The sequence below is a fragment of the Brachyistius frenatus genome, unplaced genomic scaffold (genome assembly GCF_029030835.1).
Source record: "Brachyistius frenatus isolate BFR_SWC_R1_liver_20210118 unplaced genomic scaffold, ASM2903083v1 Contig_12, whole genome shotgun sequence".
Taxonomy (NCBI): domain Eukaryota; kingdom Metazoa; phylum Chordata; class Actinopteri; family Embiotocidae; genus Brachyistius; species Brachyistius frenatus.
This window is the reverse complement of record NW_027210611.1, coordinates 5,381,067-5,398,993: the sequence shown is the minus strand read 5'-3', so window position 1 is coordinate 5,398,993 and position 17,927 is coordinate 5,381,067. Positions and strand designations below refer to the sequence as shown.

Genomic DNA, 17,927 nt, shown 5'->3' with positions numbered 1-17,927 from the left:
TTCCTCCTCCCCTGGTCAGCGCTCCTCCTCCCTCCATGAGCTCCTTTCATCCCCCCCTCCTTCCCTCCCTCCCTCCCCCAGCTGGTAATGAGTCCTGCTGCCTCTGATGTCAAGGTGAGCCAGGCTGAGGGAACAATGCAGCTGAGAGAAAATGTCAACCCCCGGCTCACGTGCGCCTGTTTCTGTGTGTTTTTCTTTGTGTGTGTGTGTGTGTGTGTGTGTGTGTGTGTGTGTGTGTGTGTGTGTGTGTGTGTGTGTGTGTGTGTGTGTGTGTGTGTGTGTGTGTCGGTACGTGTGTATCGTTATTAAAGATCCTATTCGCCATATATGCGCGCACACGCACGTGCACATACACACACACACACACACACACACACACACACACACAGGACACACACACACACACACACACAAACACATTCACATACACATGCACAAACACATACACATACACATACACACACAGCCCCTTTGAACCCCTGCAGAGGAATTAAGCAGCGCTGCCATCCTCCCACTCCACCTCTTTCGTCTTTTGTCTTCCATTTCCCCCTACAGGGTAATGTCTTTCTTTTTCTCTCTGTCTCCAACCTCTCTCTTTCTTACTCTCTCTCTCTCTCTCTCTCTCTCTCTCTCTCTTCTCTCTCTCTCTCTCTCCTTCAACATTTATCTCCTTCTTTCCCCTCCCTTTCCACCTCACCGCTTTGCTTCAAGAGGGGTGATGATCAAAAATCACCAAGGCTGTGTGTTGCTAGTGAAATCATATGAGACTCCAAACCTCAGTTGAGTGAATATTGAACAGCCTCGTTCTTCTGTCCTCTCGCTCTTTCTCTCTTTGATTCGCCCCCAGCAGGTGAACATTCCTGCTCTGATTCTGATTGTTGTCGAGTGGTCCGACCCATAGCAGCTCAAAGTCTCCAGCATGTTGGTTTGCTCAACAGACCTCGGCTGTACCTACCTCGTGGCACTCCAGCAGCAGGCGTGTGATTCTATGAATAACTGACCTGGTTTTGTCCTTCACAGACCTGGTTCAGATAGTATTTGCAAATACTTAATTTGGATCACTTGTGTTTGACTTTAAGGGAAATTTTAATTTCATACAATGTGGATTGTAGTTTTTGGCAGCCATTTTATTAGTAATAACAACATTGTACTTGCCAAGTTAATAACTGATATCTGGGAATGTGGTCATATTGCTAAAAAGAAGTTAAATGGCGCAAAACACAGACAGTCATTCAAGGTTTAAGCCAATGTCCAGGTTAAGCATACTCATTTGAAAGAGAAAACAAAATGGCAAAAAGTTTAATTATTACCTTAATGGTCCATTGTAAACATTCATCATAGTGTACAGGCTGACTTCCTGTTTCAACTTGACCAACAGTCAAGTGGTTAGTTTACTTATGCATGCAAACAGTTCATATAAGGGGACATTACCAAATTTTCATCTTCAGATCAATTTGGTTCAGATAATCTGGCAGAAACATCGACTTGTTTACAACCTGTCTGATTGGGTGACCACTTGCATTTCATGTTCCCAGATCTCAATATTTACCTTGAGGTAACATCATCATATTCAGTGACCAATAACAACAATCAAGTTGTCATAAAATAAAAAAAATTTGCTTCAAGACAAGATGAAACAAGTAGTGCCCTTGACTCTGTGGTGCAGCACACTGAGTTTACACACGCCGTCACAGAAGAGTCCTTTGAAGTCACTTTAGTGTTTAACAATCTAAACTGCACGACTTGAATTGCCCTCAGACGAACATCACCTGCTGCTGCATACTCCAACCGGCTCTAAAGGTTACTTGCAGATACTGTTTGGCCCTGAGTCTGCTCCTGAGCCACCTCCATTGATTCAGTGTTCTTCTTCCTCCCTCCTTCAATCTCCTCTCTCCGCAGGTCCCAGCTCTCATCGCTGCCCCAACACTCCAAGTTAGTCTGCTTTCTCTCACCTACTGTGTGTTTCCCACACATTCAGCCTCTCTCCCTCTCTCCCTCGCACCTGAACCCATTCCCCTGTTCCAACCCCGACAGACATCACAAGCCTGCACAGGCCTGTAGCCTCTGGCGTTCCTATGGCAGCAATGACCTCTTTTTGGCTGCCAACTTCCCACAACACTGTTGTGATGCAAAAGCAGAGGACGAGATGGTTTCATGGGTAGTTGAGCAGTGCGGACAGCTACACTTGCTGTGCATTAGCCTTGTTATCTATGGCTTCACTCTCCATTTAACCAACAACATGGCTGTAAAAAAAACGACCTGGCTGAACATGCACAAACACACACACACACACACACACACACACACACACACACACACACACACACACACACACACACACACACACACGCTGACGGTAATGAGTTCATAGGTCCCTCTGTGTGGTAGTATTAAATTTGTGTAATTGGTCAGGTCTCATTTTGTACAGTGGCCATAGTTACCAGTTGTTAGCCATTAGCATTACAGCCATAATAAGCTTGCAGCGGTCTCTCATTTGAAAGCATGACCTATGCCCGAACAGATGTGCTCAGTTAATATGTGTACCTTTTTTAAGCGTCCGAGCTATGCGTCTTCCAGGCTCGGTGTAAGGTTAATGATGCTCCGCGTACGACTTTAAAGCATCTTCATGCATGGTATACAGTTAACTTTTAACACATAAGGCAAGTTCCCAGCAATCCGTTTAAGTACACAGGCTTGCCAAGTTCAGAGGCACAGGGGGAATTTGTGTCGGTAGATTAGCAATAAATCATCCAATAACCCAGCGATGAGAAATCTAGAGAGCGGCAGGGGGGTTGTTTGAAATTAATCCAGCTCAAGCGCTCCAGGCTGGGCCGAAAGATAGTCTATTGTAGGGAAAGGGATTTTCAAAGAAATGAGTTTTGGCCGGTGACCAGACAGTTTCTTTCCTTGGTAGGGAAGTGACAGTGTGACTGATTTGTAAAGACTTGTGGGCTCCTTCTCCGGTCCCACCTCTACCCGCCGATGGAGCTTCGGGGAGTCAGAGAGATGTCTGCTTCCTTCAAGGAGCATGCTCACCAAGTCACTCATGTGCATCTCTGTGCCAGCCCCACCTCTGTCCTCCACACTTAGCATGACGATGTCACCAAATGTCACCAAATGTCACCAGCCTGTTTCAACGTGCGCTCTCTCTCTCTCTCTCTCTCTCTCTCTCTCTCTCTCTCTCTCTCTCTCTGGTCATGCATTGTTGAACAAAGTGCACTCTCCTCACCGTTACACAGCCACCTCATGGTCCCCACTGGCAGCCTCACTCACCCTGTGGTCCAACCAGTGTTTGTGTACGTCGGCGTGCATGTTTCATGTAGCCAACAGCCAGGTCTCACTCTTTTCCCCTCTTCCTCTCTCCCAGGAATGAGGGAGCACCCACCCATTCCTGTCGTCGACCTGGCGGATCACATAGAGCGACTTAAGGCCAACGACGGCCTCCGATTCTCCCAGGAGTATGAGGTAAGAGTGATGTCCTAATGCTGCGTCAGTGATTCCTGCTCTTTCAAGCATGTAAATGTGTTTCTTTGTTATCGTGTCTGCAAGGAAGTTTCTCTCTTTGATCCCATATGCATGGATTCTAATGGATTACGGCAGACTGCTTTCACGGACATTCTTCAGTCATTTTTACAACTCTATTATGAATCCCACCAGGAAACTCCACACTTACATTAAATGCTGCAAGATGCGTTTTTCCACAAAACTAGCAGGTGGTGAGTTGCTTAAGCAATCTGTGCGCGTCTTGATGTTTCCCCGAAGAATGTTATTTTGCAGGCGGTCTCTCCAGTGCAACTCGGTGAGGGATTATCTCTTGTCAGTGTTCTTCCTCACAAAAAAAAAGGGAGCAAATTTGCATTTAAAGTGGCCATATAGTTGTTTTGGGGACTAAGCAAGGCCAGAAAAACAAGACCTGCCTTTTATTTATTTGGTCGGATTGTTTGACCTGTTTTGTCTAATCAGCTCTCCTCTATTGATGGATGCAACAAGCCAGTTGAAATGATAGTGGATCGTTGCTTTTACATTGATCTCGAAGGTTATGATCTTGCCTTTGTCTCTTGTATATGACGACAATCAATTTTTTTTTTACACCCCCGAAAGAAGCCTTCGATTTATTTTGCTGACCTCATAACATTTTCCCGAGTAACACCACAAACTTTAGCCAACATTTTGTTGTAACTCCTCTATTATCTTCCTTGTCCAGATATTACAGTGAAAATAGCATCTATTTGATGGTTTTATACATGTATTCCAACATATACCCTCTGTCTGGCAAGCACGAAGTAAAAATAAACATTTAGAGCTAAAAAAAAAAAAAACACACTTTCAAATATGATGTTTGTGTATTTAGTTTTAGAATAAACTTGTATTCTTTCAGATATAATGCAGGATTGTCTCTCAATAAGAGTGCTCCCAGATAACACTAATGCAGTATAGTAGAGCAGCCATGTATTGAATCCTTTCTTCAGTAAAAGTTAGTATTACGTTTAGATGAAAATGACTTTATGGTCATTTTGGAGCCTGTAGTTTGTGGTGCCGTTGAATTGTGTTGCATTATACTGAGAGGTGTTTCAAATATTTTGTCCCACCATTAACATGAATGAGGGTAGACTGAAACATACAGGAATACAGTCTTGTCTGTAAAAAGGAGCAATTTTAATGTTTGACAAAATGTACACAAGTTCAACATATTATAACGTACAGTATATGATTCCAAAGGATCCATTCCATTTCTAGATATGTGTGACATTAACGAATAACTGGGGACATAATTAGGCCTTGGTAAAAATCTGCACTCAATTAAGAGCTTCCTTGTGACGCCCAGTGCTTCTCCAGCCCATCGGTCTCCCGGCCTGTTGAGTTAGTGTAAACGAATCAAGCCAGAGAAGTGGCTTGTGCGACTGCAGGCAACCAGCCCGGCCCTGCTCCCTTCCTGCACCAGTCATTCTCAGCCAGGGAAGACCCCCCCTCCATCGCCTGGCAGATGGGCATTCTTCTCTGTGCCAGCCGAGGCGCTGTGGCAGAGCTCGAAGCGCTTTGTCACAGTCACGTTCGCCGGCTGCTCCCGTCGCGCCTTACCCCAAGGCGCAAAAATTTGTAGAGGCTTCACCACTTCCTCCCTCCCTGATGTTTTAGGCTGCATGACACTTCCTTTTCCACCAACGCCAGTCCGCATCACACTGAGCAATGAGCACGCTGGGTAATGAGCAGAATTTGTCGATCAGGCGTGCTATAGCGCCCCGACAGTCTTTTTTATATCACACTGCAGTCGACATAGCACTATTATACATTCATTGGAAAATATTTCCAATGTGTCGTTGAGAACACCCAGGGCATTTGCTTCTCACCTCTCTCTACCTTCTTCACCTAACTTGTTTGGTAGTTGTCATCGACATAGTATGCCCGCTGTGTTCACTGAGCTCTCAAATGGATCTGACATGTTTTGACTGCAAATGAAATCTTTCTTTTCACACTGGTGGGCATGGGCAGAGCAATTGGCAGTGCTGAGCTCATCAGCGGCAATAGGCCTATGCCTCCATGACTCTAACTGGTGAGCAATTTGGAGTTGTGGTGGAAGATGTTTTTTGCAAATGAGCGCTCCCCATTTTCATATCTTGTTCAGAACGAAACGACATGCACGTCAGTGTCGCTCTACTCCATCGGACAGCACAGTGAGAGCTAGAAAGTGATTGTATGTAGGAAAGAAGTTGAATATCAATTTGCTGTATGTTTGATTTATAAATTAGCTGACTCATCTACAGTTTGGTGCCACACAACAACTTTTAGAACTGCTATTTTGCTGCATTTTTATCATTTTATAGCCCAGGACATTTTATCCATGGCCTTATAATTCTTCCTGTTAATAATGTTAAATTTGAGTTTTAAAGTTTTGACCTGAAATAATAAATCCATGCTACAGCGACATCAAGTAAGTGAAGGATTGTGAAGGTGTCGCTCTAACTCCTGCTGGATTTGCGAGGTAAAAGGCCCAAGGAATTACTGGACATGGTTCCGGTGTGAGCTGACGGGGATCGATACGGAATAACAAGAAACTCTGTGACATTATCTTGCGAGGGATAGGAGGCCATCACATATCTAACCAGATCAATATGTATGCAGTCTGCTGTCGTCTTGGCCCGAGAGACAAATGACGTAAGGAGGAAAGGAGGTTAGAAACAAAGAGAGGCTGAGATGGAAAATGGTGAAACAACAGACAGGTAAAAGGCAGCAGAAATAGACGATGAGACAAGAAAGAAAGAGGGAAAAAAACAAGATGAATCATGATTACTGCAAGAAATCATTACGGTAACTTCTCAGAATAAGACAATGTAATTGGTAAATCAAAAAAGGAGAGGGAGTGTTTGTGGCCTTCATGCTTCAGCGAAAACAAACCTTCTCATCATGTAGGGTGTAGAAATTTAACTGTTGGCTCTTTCTATGGATGATGGCCTAATTTGGGTTGATTTAAACCACTAAAACAAGTGTGTTTGGATTTCTACTTCATTAGCATTTAACACATCAAATCTCATACAACTAACTAACCTTTTAATCTACCAACAGTCCATGCAGTGAAACCACCAGTACAGGGTTCTGTTGACTTTGTAACCTCGGTCCTTTGAGACTACCTCAGAGACCTGATGTGAACATATGTTCCATTTAAAGCCTTTTGTTGACCATGCTGCTGAATGAGTGACAACAGGGTAATTTCCTATGCCTTTACCTGTGTAATACTCAAGAGGCTCTTTCTGTGCTTCTTCTTGCTTTCCTCTGTTCTGTGTCTCTCCTTATATAATCATTTCCTCTCCGTCTTTCTGTCATTTGCTTTCTCTTTTTCCTCTCTCCTGCCTGTCACAGTCCATTGATCCGGGCCAGCAGTTTACCTGGGAAAACTCCAACATGGAAGTCAACAAGCCAAAGAACCGCTACGCAAACGTCATCGCCTACGACCACTCCAGAGTGGTGCTCACCTCTGTTGACTGTAAGCTCTCTTGTAACCATTTAACCCCTCAGATAGTCATTGACTGAGTCTGCCATTGATTGAGGCCTCTTTCAGATTTACCAAGGACATTTTGTGCACCTGCAGCTGCTGCTTTAAGAAACTGACACTTTTATCCACAAAGCCAGAGCGCTTCAATAAAAAGTGGTAACATATAACATTTAAATGAGGAAGTTACGTGCATCGTGCATCATAGGTGACTGAGGTGGATTGTCTGCACACGACGATGAAAATGATTCTGATTAACTCTCGTGTTGTCCTTGGATCAAAATGACCCGCAGCTGTGTTCAACCAAGTTCTATTTAATTTTCATAATTTTTTTGGGATCATTGGTGACAAGGAGGCTGTGAGGGTTTCTTTAAAGAATGATGACCAATGATCCCTAAAAGTATAAAAAAAAATATAGAAATAAAATAGAACTTGGTTGAACACAGCTGCGGGTCATTTTGACCCGAGGACAACACGAGGGTTACAATGATTTTAATCTGACTTCTGCGTCTGAGCAATATTATGAGCGCAAATAACTCTTCACTACTTCTCTTTATTACAGCTGTTCCTGGCAGCGACTACATTAATGCCAACTACATCGACGGCTACAGGAAGCAGAATGCCTACATCGCCACTCAGGGCCCTCTGCCGGAGACTCTGAGCGACTTCTGGAGGATGGTGTGGGAGCAGAGGTCCAACACCATCGTCATGATGACCAGGCTGGAGGAGAAGTCACGGGTAAGGAGTGTTATTTACTGTAAAACACTGAAAAACAAGGCAATCCATCACACGGCTAATTCCTGCATAATGCATCATGAATGCATTGATTTATTGACATGTGCATACTCAAATCATTATTCACAGTACATATGATTTATTAATAATAAACATCAAACTCGATTACAGTGAATTATTAACTATGAATAATACAAAAATAAATGGAAAATAAGGATTATTTTAACATTATTTGTTTAACACCTTTCACACACGAAATACAGCTCAAACTGCTTTCCAGAAAGAAAATGGCATGCAGTGTTTCACATAAAAACAGATATTAAGGAATATTAAAAAATCTAGAAAAAGAAAAATGCGTAAGAACAGATCAAATGCATAAAATTCAACACAACACAAAACATGAATATTAAAGAATAGGGTAATATGCATTTTAAAGGCACCGTAGTGCAAAGTGAAAGAGAGCTTCAAGAGTAGCTACTTAAAGGCTAAACTAAAGAGACATGTTTTAAGCTTTGTTTTCAAAGTATTTACTGAGCTGAAAAATGGAAATATCTATTTTTTTTATTTTCATGTTTTGAAGTGTTTAAAATTATGGCAGAATTGAAGGTTTGGATCAATGTCACTTTGTTTGTGTGATACCACACCCTTCACCACGACTGAGTAACCAAACAAACAAACCAACCAACCAGTAGCTGCTATGAGTGCGGGGAGGTGCGATACTCGGAGAAAAAACAAATGACTGTTTTGTGAAACTTTAAACCATTGAAGTTGACAATTCAACAACCTCCCCGACAGCTGGCTTTCAGAGAGGTGAGAGGTGTCCTGAAATGGAGTTTCCTGTCATATACATGTACAGTATATATTTATGTAGCTCGACACTGAGGAAATTTACACCCAACAAAGCCCGAAGGCATATAGACACCCGGTCCTACTTTAAAGCAGGATTTGTCAGCCTGATCAAAGTCACAAGGACTTCAAAGGATATTGTGGTTGTCTCTGGACAGTATCGCTTCATGTTGCTTCTCTTCCTCCTGCTCTTCAGCAATCTCTAAAAACTTCTGCCTGAATTCTGTCTAAATCTGTTTGCCAAGTAACACTGCACAACACCTTTTTACCATTTTTCACAATTTCCCCCCTGTTGTTTTTGTTTGCCACTTGTGATGGAGTTACCGTGGCAACTTTGCATATGATAACAAACCCACCATTGAAAGTAAGAGAATTTTTTTTAGACAAATTATGCACAAGTACATTGCAGTTATATTAGGATTTTGGTAACAATCCAAACTCTCTTTCATCATTTAGAAACTGCTCAGAGAGTTCAATACATATTTATTTTTGTCACACCAAACCGAGGTTTCATAAACACAGAGTCTCATTTGTGTTTGCGCTTTCTGAATTTGGCCCGCAAAGCATTATAATGAAAGAAGTTAGAGTTTAAAAGGGTTGTCACCCAACAACATTTGTGTGCTCCTAAAATACATCCGAGCAAATATATAGCCCAAAATAGGGGCACATAGGCAACTTGAGATTCAAAAATTTAAATGGGTTTATTTAATTAACCGTCACAAAATCACGCTCATGAATTCCTTGGAGAAAGAAAATCAGCGTGAAGCCCTGCCAGTATGTGGTGCTTTATTAGTGTGAGCATACTGGGCCCTAATGAAAGAGAGTCCCCTGACTGAGAAGTGGAGGTAATAGGAAATGTAAATGAAAGAGTTCATTTAGAAAAACCCGAGACATTGATGTTTTCTAGGGAGAGGATCATTACCTGAAGCTCAGTTTATCTATACTAAGTCTGTGAGGAAGTAATTGTTTCCTCACCATCATTCAAATATCATCTGTTTTAATTTTGAGACATTGGCGCAATCAATCACTTCGGTAAACCGTGAGCACGCTGTCTTCTTGGAAGAGAGCTAGTTTTTATTGTTCCTCGGCGAATATCTTCTGCGGGGATGTTTGATAAGATGATTTTCATTACACATTGACTTGATGGCGAGTACGTACATACATTCATAAATACTTGTCTGTATATTTATCGTGTCGAGTGGCAATTTCAAAACTCTGTGACAGATGAACAGGCTTTCCTGCTTTGATACCAGAGTCGCAGCTGCACATACATTCTGAGGAATAAAAAAAACAAAAACAAAAATTTGAAAAACTTAAACACAGCAACATAAGGAACTTAAAGAGAAATGAAACGGGCTCTCAGCCAATCCCTACATCCTACACACGTTTTAAAATCAGCCGGCTTGCCAACACTGGAAAGAGACACAAAGAAGCAAACCAGCCTTCCACAAGCTGCAGATGGAAAGTTTTTTTTCTACACTTATATGAGACTGTGTTCCAATATCCATACTAGCATAATATTCAGTATGTCGAGCATGTCATAGGTAGCAGGATGTCATACTACATCCGTCGTATTTTGCAGTATGCCGGCCTAAGTGCTACTCCGCCCGCAAAAGGAAGAAGGAGGAGAAGAAGAAGAAGAAACATTCAAACGAAGCATGCTCGTTCCAAATCACAATCTTTTTCTTTTTACTTCAAATGTCGCGCTACGGATCGGGACGGATACGTCCAAGAGGGTCAAAGTTCAAGATGCATTTTTATGATGAAGTAATATGTTCCAATTGTACACAGTCTATATTTTTAAAAGGTTAGCTGCGGTCCGTACTAAAAGTAAAAAGAAATAGTTTTGCGATCAGGAAGGCAGTGTACATGAAAATCTTTGGTGTGACATCACAAGCTTTAGGGCAGCAGTTTTATTTCCAAACCAGGAGATGAGTAACACCAGTCGTAACTCTCAGAAACAGTTTTATCTGCATTGCTGACTTTAATGCTATTCATTGATTTCTCCATGCAGTGTAAAGTGTTTTTACTGTAATATTATACAATATGTATGTTACTGTAATCTTTAAACGGTGGTGCATATAAATCACAGTTACATCCTTCACTATACAGAAGAGTGAATGTTGTGTTAAATGACAGTTGGTGGGAATGTGACATAATCAACTTTCCAATGCAGTAGGAGACTGCTAACAGTCAATTCAGCTGAGTAAATTGGCATTAGAAACAATTGTATTCAATAAGTGGAACCATCCTGAACAATCAGACTGCTAACTGCATCAAACAAATAGTGTTTTCAGCTCGATGATGGATAGAAAAGTATTAATATGGTGGCAGAAGATCACAAAATGCTGCCTGGACTGCAACACATATGCTATTGCGCCACATTCAGGGCTTACTATTATTTTGTCCACTCCCTTTACATAAATACACAGCCAGCCTTTATTTGTCTGTTTCTCTCTCGCAAACGCACCCAGAGACATATGGTGAGTGAGTCAACCTCCCACCACCCAGCTAGACTGACGATGTCTAATGCCAAACAGAGCAGGAGCTTGACAAATGTGATGAGATCCAGCAGCAGGCAAATTTCCACTTCCGCTCGCACGATTCTTCCCAGCGAGTAAAACCCTAAAAGTTCAGGGCTTGACATGAGACCAGAGGTACATTATTACTCACTCGTGTGTGTGTGTGTGTGTGTGTGTGTGTGTGTGTGTGTGTGTGTGTGTGTGTGTGTGTGTGTGTGTGTGTGTGTGTGTGTGTGTGTGTGTGTGTGTGTGTGTCTGTGTCTGTGTCTGTGTGTGTGTGTCTAGATAAGAGGTAAAAGGCCAGGTGACAACGCGTGAGAAGCAAGGTTCAAAGCAGAAGCAGATGATAGTGAAACCTGCAGCCTCTGTGTGTGTGTGTGTGTGTGTGTGTGTGTGTGTGTGTGTGTGTGTGTGTGTGTGTGTGTGTGTGTGTGTGTGTGTGTGTGTGTGTGTGTGTGTGTGTGTGTGTGTGTCGCTGTCTGTGCGTGTCTTTGCGAGGGACAATATGCCACCCAACTTCAGACAGCACAGAGATATTCAATACAGTGGTGACTGCTAATCCATACGTTTGTACTGCAGGCAGTTCGGCATCAGTCAATTGAGTTTCTCCAGCAAGGTCTGCCTGTGCCTCTGAAAGGGAGCTGTCACCAGCAGAGGTGAAATGTGAGGGGGTGAATTTTAGCGTGTTTTGTTTGTCAATTTGTACCAGCTATTAGAGACAGCCAAAGTGCTTCCAAATGTCAGCACTCTGCTGCAGTATCAATATGATTAGCTTACTCGTGCCACATCTCTTCCACTTATGTTCTCCAAATCAATAGCAGCAGGTTCCAATCCAAGCAGTTCTGACATTAAAATAGTTTCCTTCAGTTTCTTCATGGAAAATTTTAGCTTGTGGAGTGTCTGCTCCTCCCTGAAATGAGCGATTTTTACAAGTGTTTAGTTTCTTCAGGCAGGCTCGGCAGAGTGCCTTGAACTGACTGAACATTTGTTGGGCTTCTTGTTAAAGACACTCAGTCAGCAGACTGAGCCTGAAGTGTTTCACAACAAAATTTTTAGTCTTTAGAAAAACATTGACTGAGAATCAACGGAGCCCAAAGGTGAGACAAGATCAGCTGGTTATGCATTGCCTCTCGAAACTCAGACCTTGTGAGCAGCTATTAAAAAGTGTTATAAAAAATCAAATGAAGCCTGCTTGTGCAATGACATGGCCTATTTTTGACTCCAAATTCTTGTAAATGTAGAAGCTATCTGACTTGAGTAGACCCCTTGTTATTGCTATTTTAAAACTGCGTTTTATTAATCTGATGAAAAAAAAAAGGGTTCTTGATGATATCTGAGTTAAGAAGATGACTGTCAACAAGTGTTCAATCTAATGCCAGGTGCATCTCACTGACACACAAGGAGCAAAGTAAAAAGGATGGCAAAGGCCAGTCTGTCATTTTCAGAGATACAAAGTGAAGCACCGCCGCTGTGTTTGGACAATCTTTAGTCTCATCCACAGCGAAGGTTATACTGCGCACACATGGAAGCAGGTGGCCGGACCTGCTGTCCCTTCGCGTCAGGCCAGAACAGGCTTTTTAGACACAGCTCCCTCCACCACGCAATGCTCAATCATGACAAATGCGCCAAAAGCACGCATGACAAAGAGGTTGCAAACCACCCGACAATTAGCTAATTGAAAATGATCACGGGCTTGTAACAGACAAAGTGGGCTTTTTAAATGCCCTTTTTGAAGCCTGCTTCAAATGCAGACACACATGAATGCACATGCAAAAAGGCTGATTCATTTTTAGCAGATACAGGAGCTGACTCTGAGTCTTCAGATTTTAATTGGACAGTGTACAAAGCCTTTGATCTGACCTCTTTAATGTTCCCTCCTTGTTAATCAGTGTGATCCTACAAGCCTCTCAGTAGCCTTGTGGTGGATGTTAGCAGCGGTTCGCTCCTGACAGCCTGCCCTCTCCCTCGCTCTCTCTTTTGCCCTGCCAGGTGAAGTGTGACCAGTACTGGCCGTCACGAGGAACAGAGACCTACGGGATGATCCAGGTCACCATGTTGGACACTGTGGAGTTGGCCACTTACAGCGTCCGTACTTTTGCCCTTTACAAGGTAGAGTTCTGCCGGATTTTTTTTAATTATTTGTGGCGCACCATATTCTGAGGCACACTGATGAAAGACATGTTCCCAGCAGGTGATTGCAATTCATGTGCCGGGGTCACATTTTCAAATTTAATTTCAGATTTTTTTTTGATGCCAGATAGAGGCTCTTATCACTGGAATCATTATTTCACTGACGTAATTGTTTTTTAACTTCCAAGACTTATCTCTTGTTCGCTAAGAGGCAGCGAAAGATTTCATTTTTTTCACTTTGATTCAATATACTTCACTGCAATGATGGTGTGTCTGATGGTTTGTCCTTTATTTCTCCTCTTGCATTACTTTCTTTATAATTTCTGACATTATTATAATTTCTAATTAAATGCAAGTGTCTAGCCGGATCGATTACTTGAGTTGCTGAAAATGCCAAGAAACTGTTTCAGAGAACTCATCACAGTTCACTTCCAAAAATATGCATGTTATTTCCACCTACACTTGCAGAATGATCACAGCCTTTAAAGCTGTGCACATTTTACACTGCTGTCAAAGTTATGAGTTTACTTGTGACAGCTACATTTTTGACAATTAAATAAATATTTTACTGTAGATTTCAACTCCCTTTAATCACAACCCCATGACCCTTTCTTGTTTAAAAACAATTGCCCCAGCATGAGAAGTTTTTCTTTGAAATGCAGCCAATTGCAAATCAGCATGTCTGTTGGTTAAGAACATGGTCGCTCTAAGCTCCAGCCGACACCTTTTCTACTTTACTGACTCGACTGATTCTCCTGCAGAATGGCTCCAGTGAGAAGAGAGAGGTGAGGCAGTTCCAGTTCATGGCGTGGCCCGACCACGGGGTCCCTGAATATCCCACCCCCATCCTGGCCTTCCTTCGGCGGGTAAAGGCCTGCAATCCTTCAGACGCGGGACCCATGGTGGTCCACTGCAGGTGGGTACATGAGGGAACAGGCTGCGCATGCTGGGAAAGTCCCCTATTTCCTCTTCATTCAACCAGTTCTACATAATGTAGCAGGAACTGCTCAGTGCAGATTTTATGATTTCAGTTGTTTCCGTCAGTATCCTGACAGGTGAGAAAAACGTATTAATGAGGCATTATAGAAAATACATACTGAAGTAACATTTAAGCATAATAAATGGTAAAGCTTATGAGAATAGGCGTAAGAAAAGGGACGTTTTACATTATAAAGGTCATCGTTTCCAACAGAGACGCTGAAATCTTGTTGATGGTGCCACCACCTTTTTTTTTTTTCCCTGTTGACTTGCCTCACTGATGTGTTACTGTGTCGCATATGTTAGAGGCAGCCGAGACCAGAACGTCTCTCAGGATGCCTCGACAAGCACAATCTGTGGCCACACTTTCTTTATGGTGCAGCTTTAGTGCTGTCAGGTGCTAATTAGCCAACCTGGAAGGCATACTGTTCAGTTTTCAGCTGTGAAGTATAGAGCGGGAGAACGTAAGAGGACTGTGGACTTCGCCTTTGAAGACCTCTTTTGAAACACATCACGGCGATTGAAAAGATGTAACTCGGTTATTAACTTTTCTCCGGCACTCTCTCCGTTAGCGCGGGCGTGGGCAGGACCGGCTGCTTCATCGTGATCGACGCCATGCTGGAGCGCATGAAGCACGAGAAGTCTGTGGACATCTACGGCCACGTGACGTGCATGCGCGCCCAGAGGAACTACATGGTCCAGACCGAGGACCAGTACATCTTCATCCACGAGGCCCTGCTGGAGGCCGCCACCTGCGGCAACACCGAGGTGCCGGCGCGCAACCTGTACGCCCACATCCAGAAACTCACGCAGCCCCCGCCCGGCGAGACCGTCACCGCGATGGAGCTGGAGTTCAAGGTGAGGGAAGCACACGTACCAGACAGATACAGATGCATTGTGGGATGGAAAATGTAGCTTCTGATATTTTTCCCTTTCCGTCCTGCTGACGTTGATTTTAACAAAAGACCTTCAAGAATACATTTTTCTGATTTGTAGCGTGCTTTGTAGTTCACAGGGGTGATACTGTAACAGGAAGTTGTTGTTTTTTCATTGTAACTAAGCAGTCTGTCTGTGTTTCTTAAATCGCTGTGATTTGCAGTTCCCCCCCCCCAAAAAAAAAAAAAAAAAAACAGTCCGCTCTGACTCTTTTATTGTTGAACATTGTTAAAAGTGCAGCAGAGTCCGTCCAGAGTGTCTCATGTCAGTGTCAGAAATAATTATTTCAGCCAATGCACCGAAATTTCTCTGTGACATTGTTGCTGAGACATCACAGCAGCCTGCGCAGCAGCATCACTACGTACAGACGCACACATGTTTCAGGGACAAATGGACCAGAACAAACACACATAAACACACAAACTCCTCAACACACCCACACGTGGACTATTACAAAATGACTGACACTCGCACATACACACAGCTGTTGTTCAAGGTCGCAGTCACACGCGCGCACACACACACACACACACACACACACACACACACACACACACACACACACACACACACACACACACACACACACACACACACACCTTCTGTCAATAGCCATCGACTGTGATGTTATTACACTTTCCTCCCAGCATGGCTCTGCCATTAGCCCTCTTATGACCATGATCCATTCTGTTTGAAGTGATAATAGCATCTACACTCCTGCCAACAACGGAGAATGAAAGAGTAAGAGAATGATTGCGGCGTACGTGGGGGCCGCAGCCTCCATGCCCACACAGTCTGGCCAGGACACACACACAAATTCTCCTGGAGTACCGTGACTGTCCATACACACTCCTGTGCTGTCCATCTGTGCTCCGTCCACTGCCAGCACAGAGCCTGTCACGCTTACAGTCCTCCAAGCAAGCTCTGGGAGTCCACTCCTCCTTGTTTGTACCTATCAGATGTTATCTAAAAGATCCAGTCTTCTCTCATCCGAATTTTTCTTTATCGTGACAGCAAACCCAAAGTCTGAATGAGGACTTGTCAGGGAAATGTTTCAGCCTTCCTCGCTTGTTTACTTTCAAGGTCAGTCCATTTCTTTGTCACCCATCTCCCTGTCTGCTTTCTTATTAAACAGAGACTGGCCAACTCCAAAGCCCACACGTCACGCTTCATCAGCGCCAACTTGCCCTGCAACAAGTTCAAGAACCGCCTGGTCAACATCATGCCTTTTGAGTCCACACGTGTCTGCCTGCAGCCCATCCGTGGCGTCGAGGGCTCCGACTACATCAACGCCAGCTGCATCGACGGCTACAGGTCAGCAAAGCACTTCATCGCCGAGATCTGAGCTCAATTTAGGGACTGTGAAGTTGAAGAGCTGACGCTGTATGTCATTATTCTGTTTTTGTCTTTTCAACAAACACTGAAAACCATGAATATATTAGTTTAACTACAGTGAAACCAGGACATTTAATGCTTAACTGGTTCTTTCAATGGATTCATTGACATTGAAATACAGAAGAACACCAGTTCTAGTCATTTATGGTGTGTTTATATCCATTTTGTGGTTACAGTTAAGGACTTTAAGCTCTTTTTATACATTGAGCCAGACTGAAGGCAAAAACTGAAGATGGATGCCGTTCAGGCCATGGCAGAGCATCACCGGGGAAGATTCCTGGAGTCTGCTGATGTTAATGAGTCAGAGACTTCAGGCAGACATTGATTGAGCACAACTTGCAACTATATATTAAATACATTAACTTTAATTTGTTTTATGTTAACCTTTCCAATTACACTCTATCTCCAGAGGTAGAAGTCTTTCAATCCCATATGGTTCATATAATATAGAGGTAAACATCCTTAAATCTAATTTGAGGATCTGCTTTTTAACATCACATTCATTGATTTATTCTGGAGTACAGAGCCAGCTGAAGCTCCTTCCTGATTCTTTTCCTGACTGCACTGAATCTTAATAGTTGTTTTCTGGCGTCAGAAATTGATTGGAAATTCCAGGTATGAAAAAATACTGCAGGTGTTCAGAGTGGACTGGATAAAAATGTATGGAAGGGGGATTGAAAATGAGACCGCAGTGGGCGGTATCCGGTTGTAAGAATTACTCCGGGCTCTTGTCAACGGGGCTTTCATTCGCTGAGCCACTGCCGCTTTTTTATCGGAGCTCCTTGCATGTCCTCGTGTGCTCTGCGAGCCCAAATTGCTTCCTAGAGGGAGGAAGATGAAAAAGCCTCTCTGTTTTATATCTGTATAAGTATGGGCAGTGACAGAGGGAGCGGACTCTTCTGCAGTTTTTAAGTGAAGGGATGGGTTTACCGAGTGTGAAATGCCATTTAGTCCGTGCGGGGCTGTGACACAGATAACACCTTCATTCTCACCTCCTTCCCCCCTCCCCCCCCCCCCCCCCGTCTTTCTCCGGTCCCGTTGTTAATGAGAACGTGCTCCGCAGAGGCCGACCCGCCGCCGTCGCTATGTAAATACCGTAATTGCTGCAAGAGAGTGTTGTAATGAAGTGTGTTTTCCACAAAAAAAAACCTCCCTGCCTCTCTCTCTGCCATTTATTCCTCTCTCCTCCATATTTTCTCTTTTTCTTTCTTTCTTTCTTTTTTTTTTTACCCTTCTCTATCTCCGTCTCTCCCTGTTCCCCTCCTTAATCTGTCTCCTTTGCACTTCTCTCTCTCTCTCTCTCTCTCCTCCCACCCTCCTCCTCCTCCTCCTCCTCTCCACTCGCCATCTTAATTTTCCATCCAAACATCATGGCAGAGACAGGCATCCGGGTGGGGACC

General features: G+C 43.4%; 1 protein-coding gene across 22 annotated transcripts in view; it reads left to right on the top strand.

Moving 5' to 3' along the window:
- The window catches only part of LOC138617419 (receptor-type tyrosine-protein phosphatase F), a 166,619-nt gene that overhangs the window by 140,914 nt on the left and 7,778 nt on the right, over positions 1 to 17,927 (top strand). For 15 of the 22 annotated variants that reach the window (XM_069692431.1, XM_069692430.1, XM_069692425.1 and 12 more), the window contains 8 exons: positions 1,900 to 1,932; positions 3,368 to 3,465; positions 6,856 to 6,979; positions 7,548 to 7,723; positions 13,078 to 13,197; positions 13,980 to 14,134; positions 14,769 to 15,054; positions 16,268 to 16,446. In XM_069692431.1, the coding sequence (XP_069548532.1) occupies positions 1,900 to 1,932; positions 3,368 to 3,465; positions 6,856 to 6,979; positions 7,548 to 7,723; positions 13,078 to 13,197; positions 13,980 to 14,134; positions 14,769 to 15,054; positions 16,268 to 16,446 (1,171 nt within the window). The remainder of the gene's footprint in view (positions 1 to 1,899; positions 1,933 to 3,367; positions 3,466 to 6,855; positions 6,980 to 7,547; positions 7,724 to 13,077; positions 13,198 to 13,979; positions 14,135 to 14,768; positions 15,055 to 16,267; positions 16,447 to 17,927) is intronic. The other 7 variants (XM_069692440.1, XM_069692443.1, XM_069692432.1 and 4 more) reach the window with 1 other exon arrangement.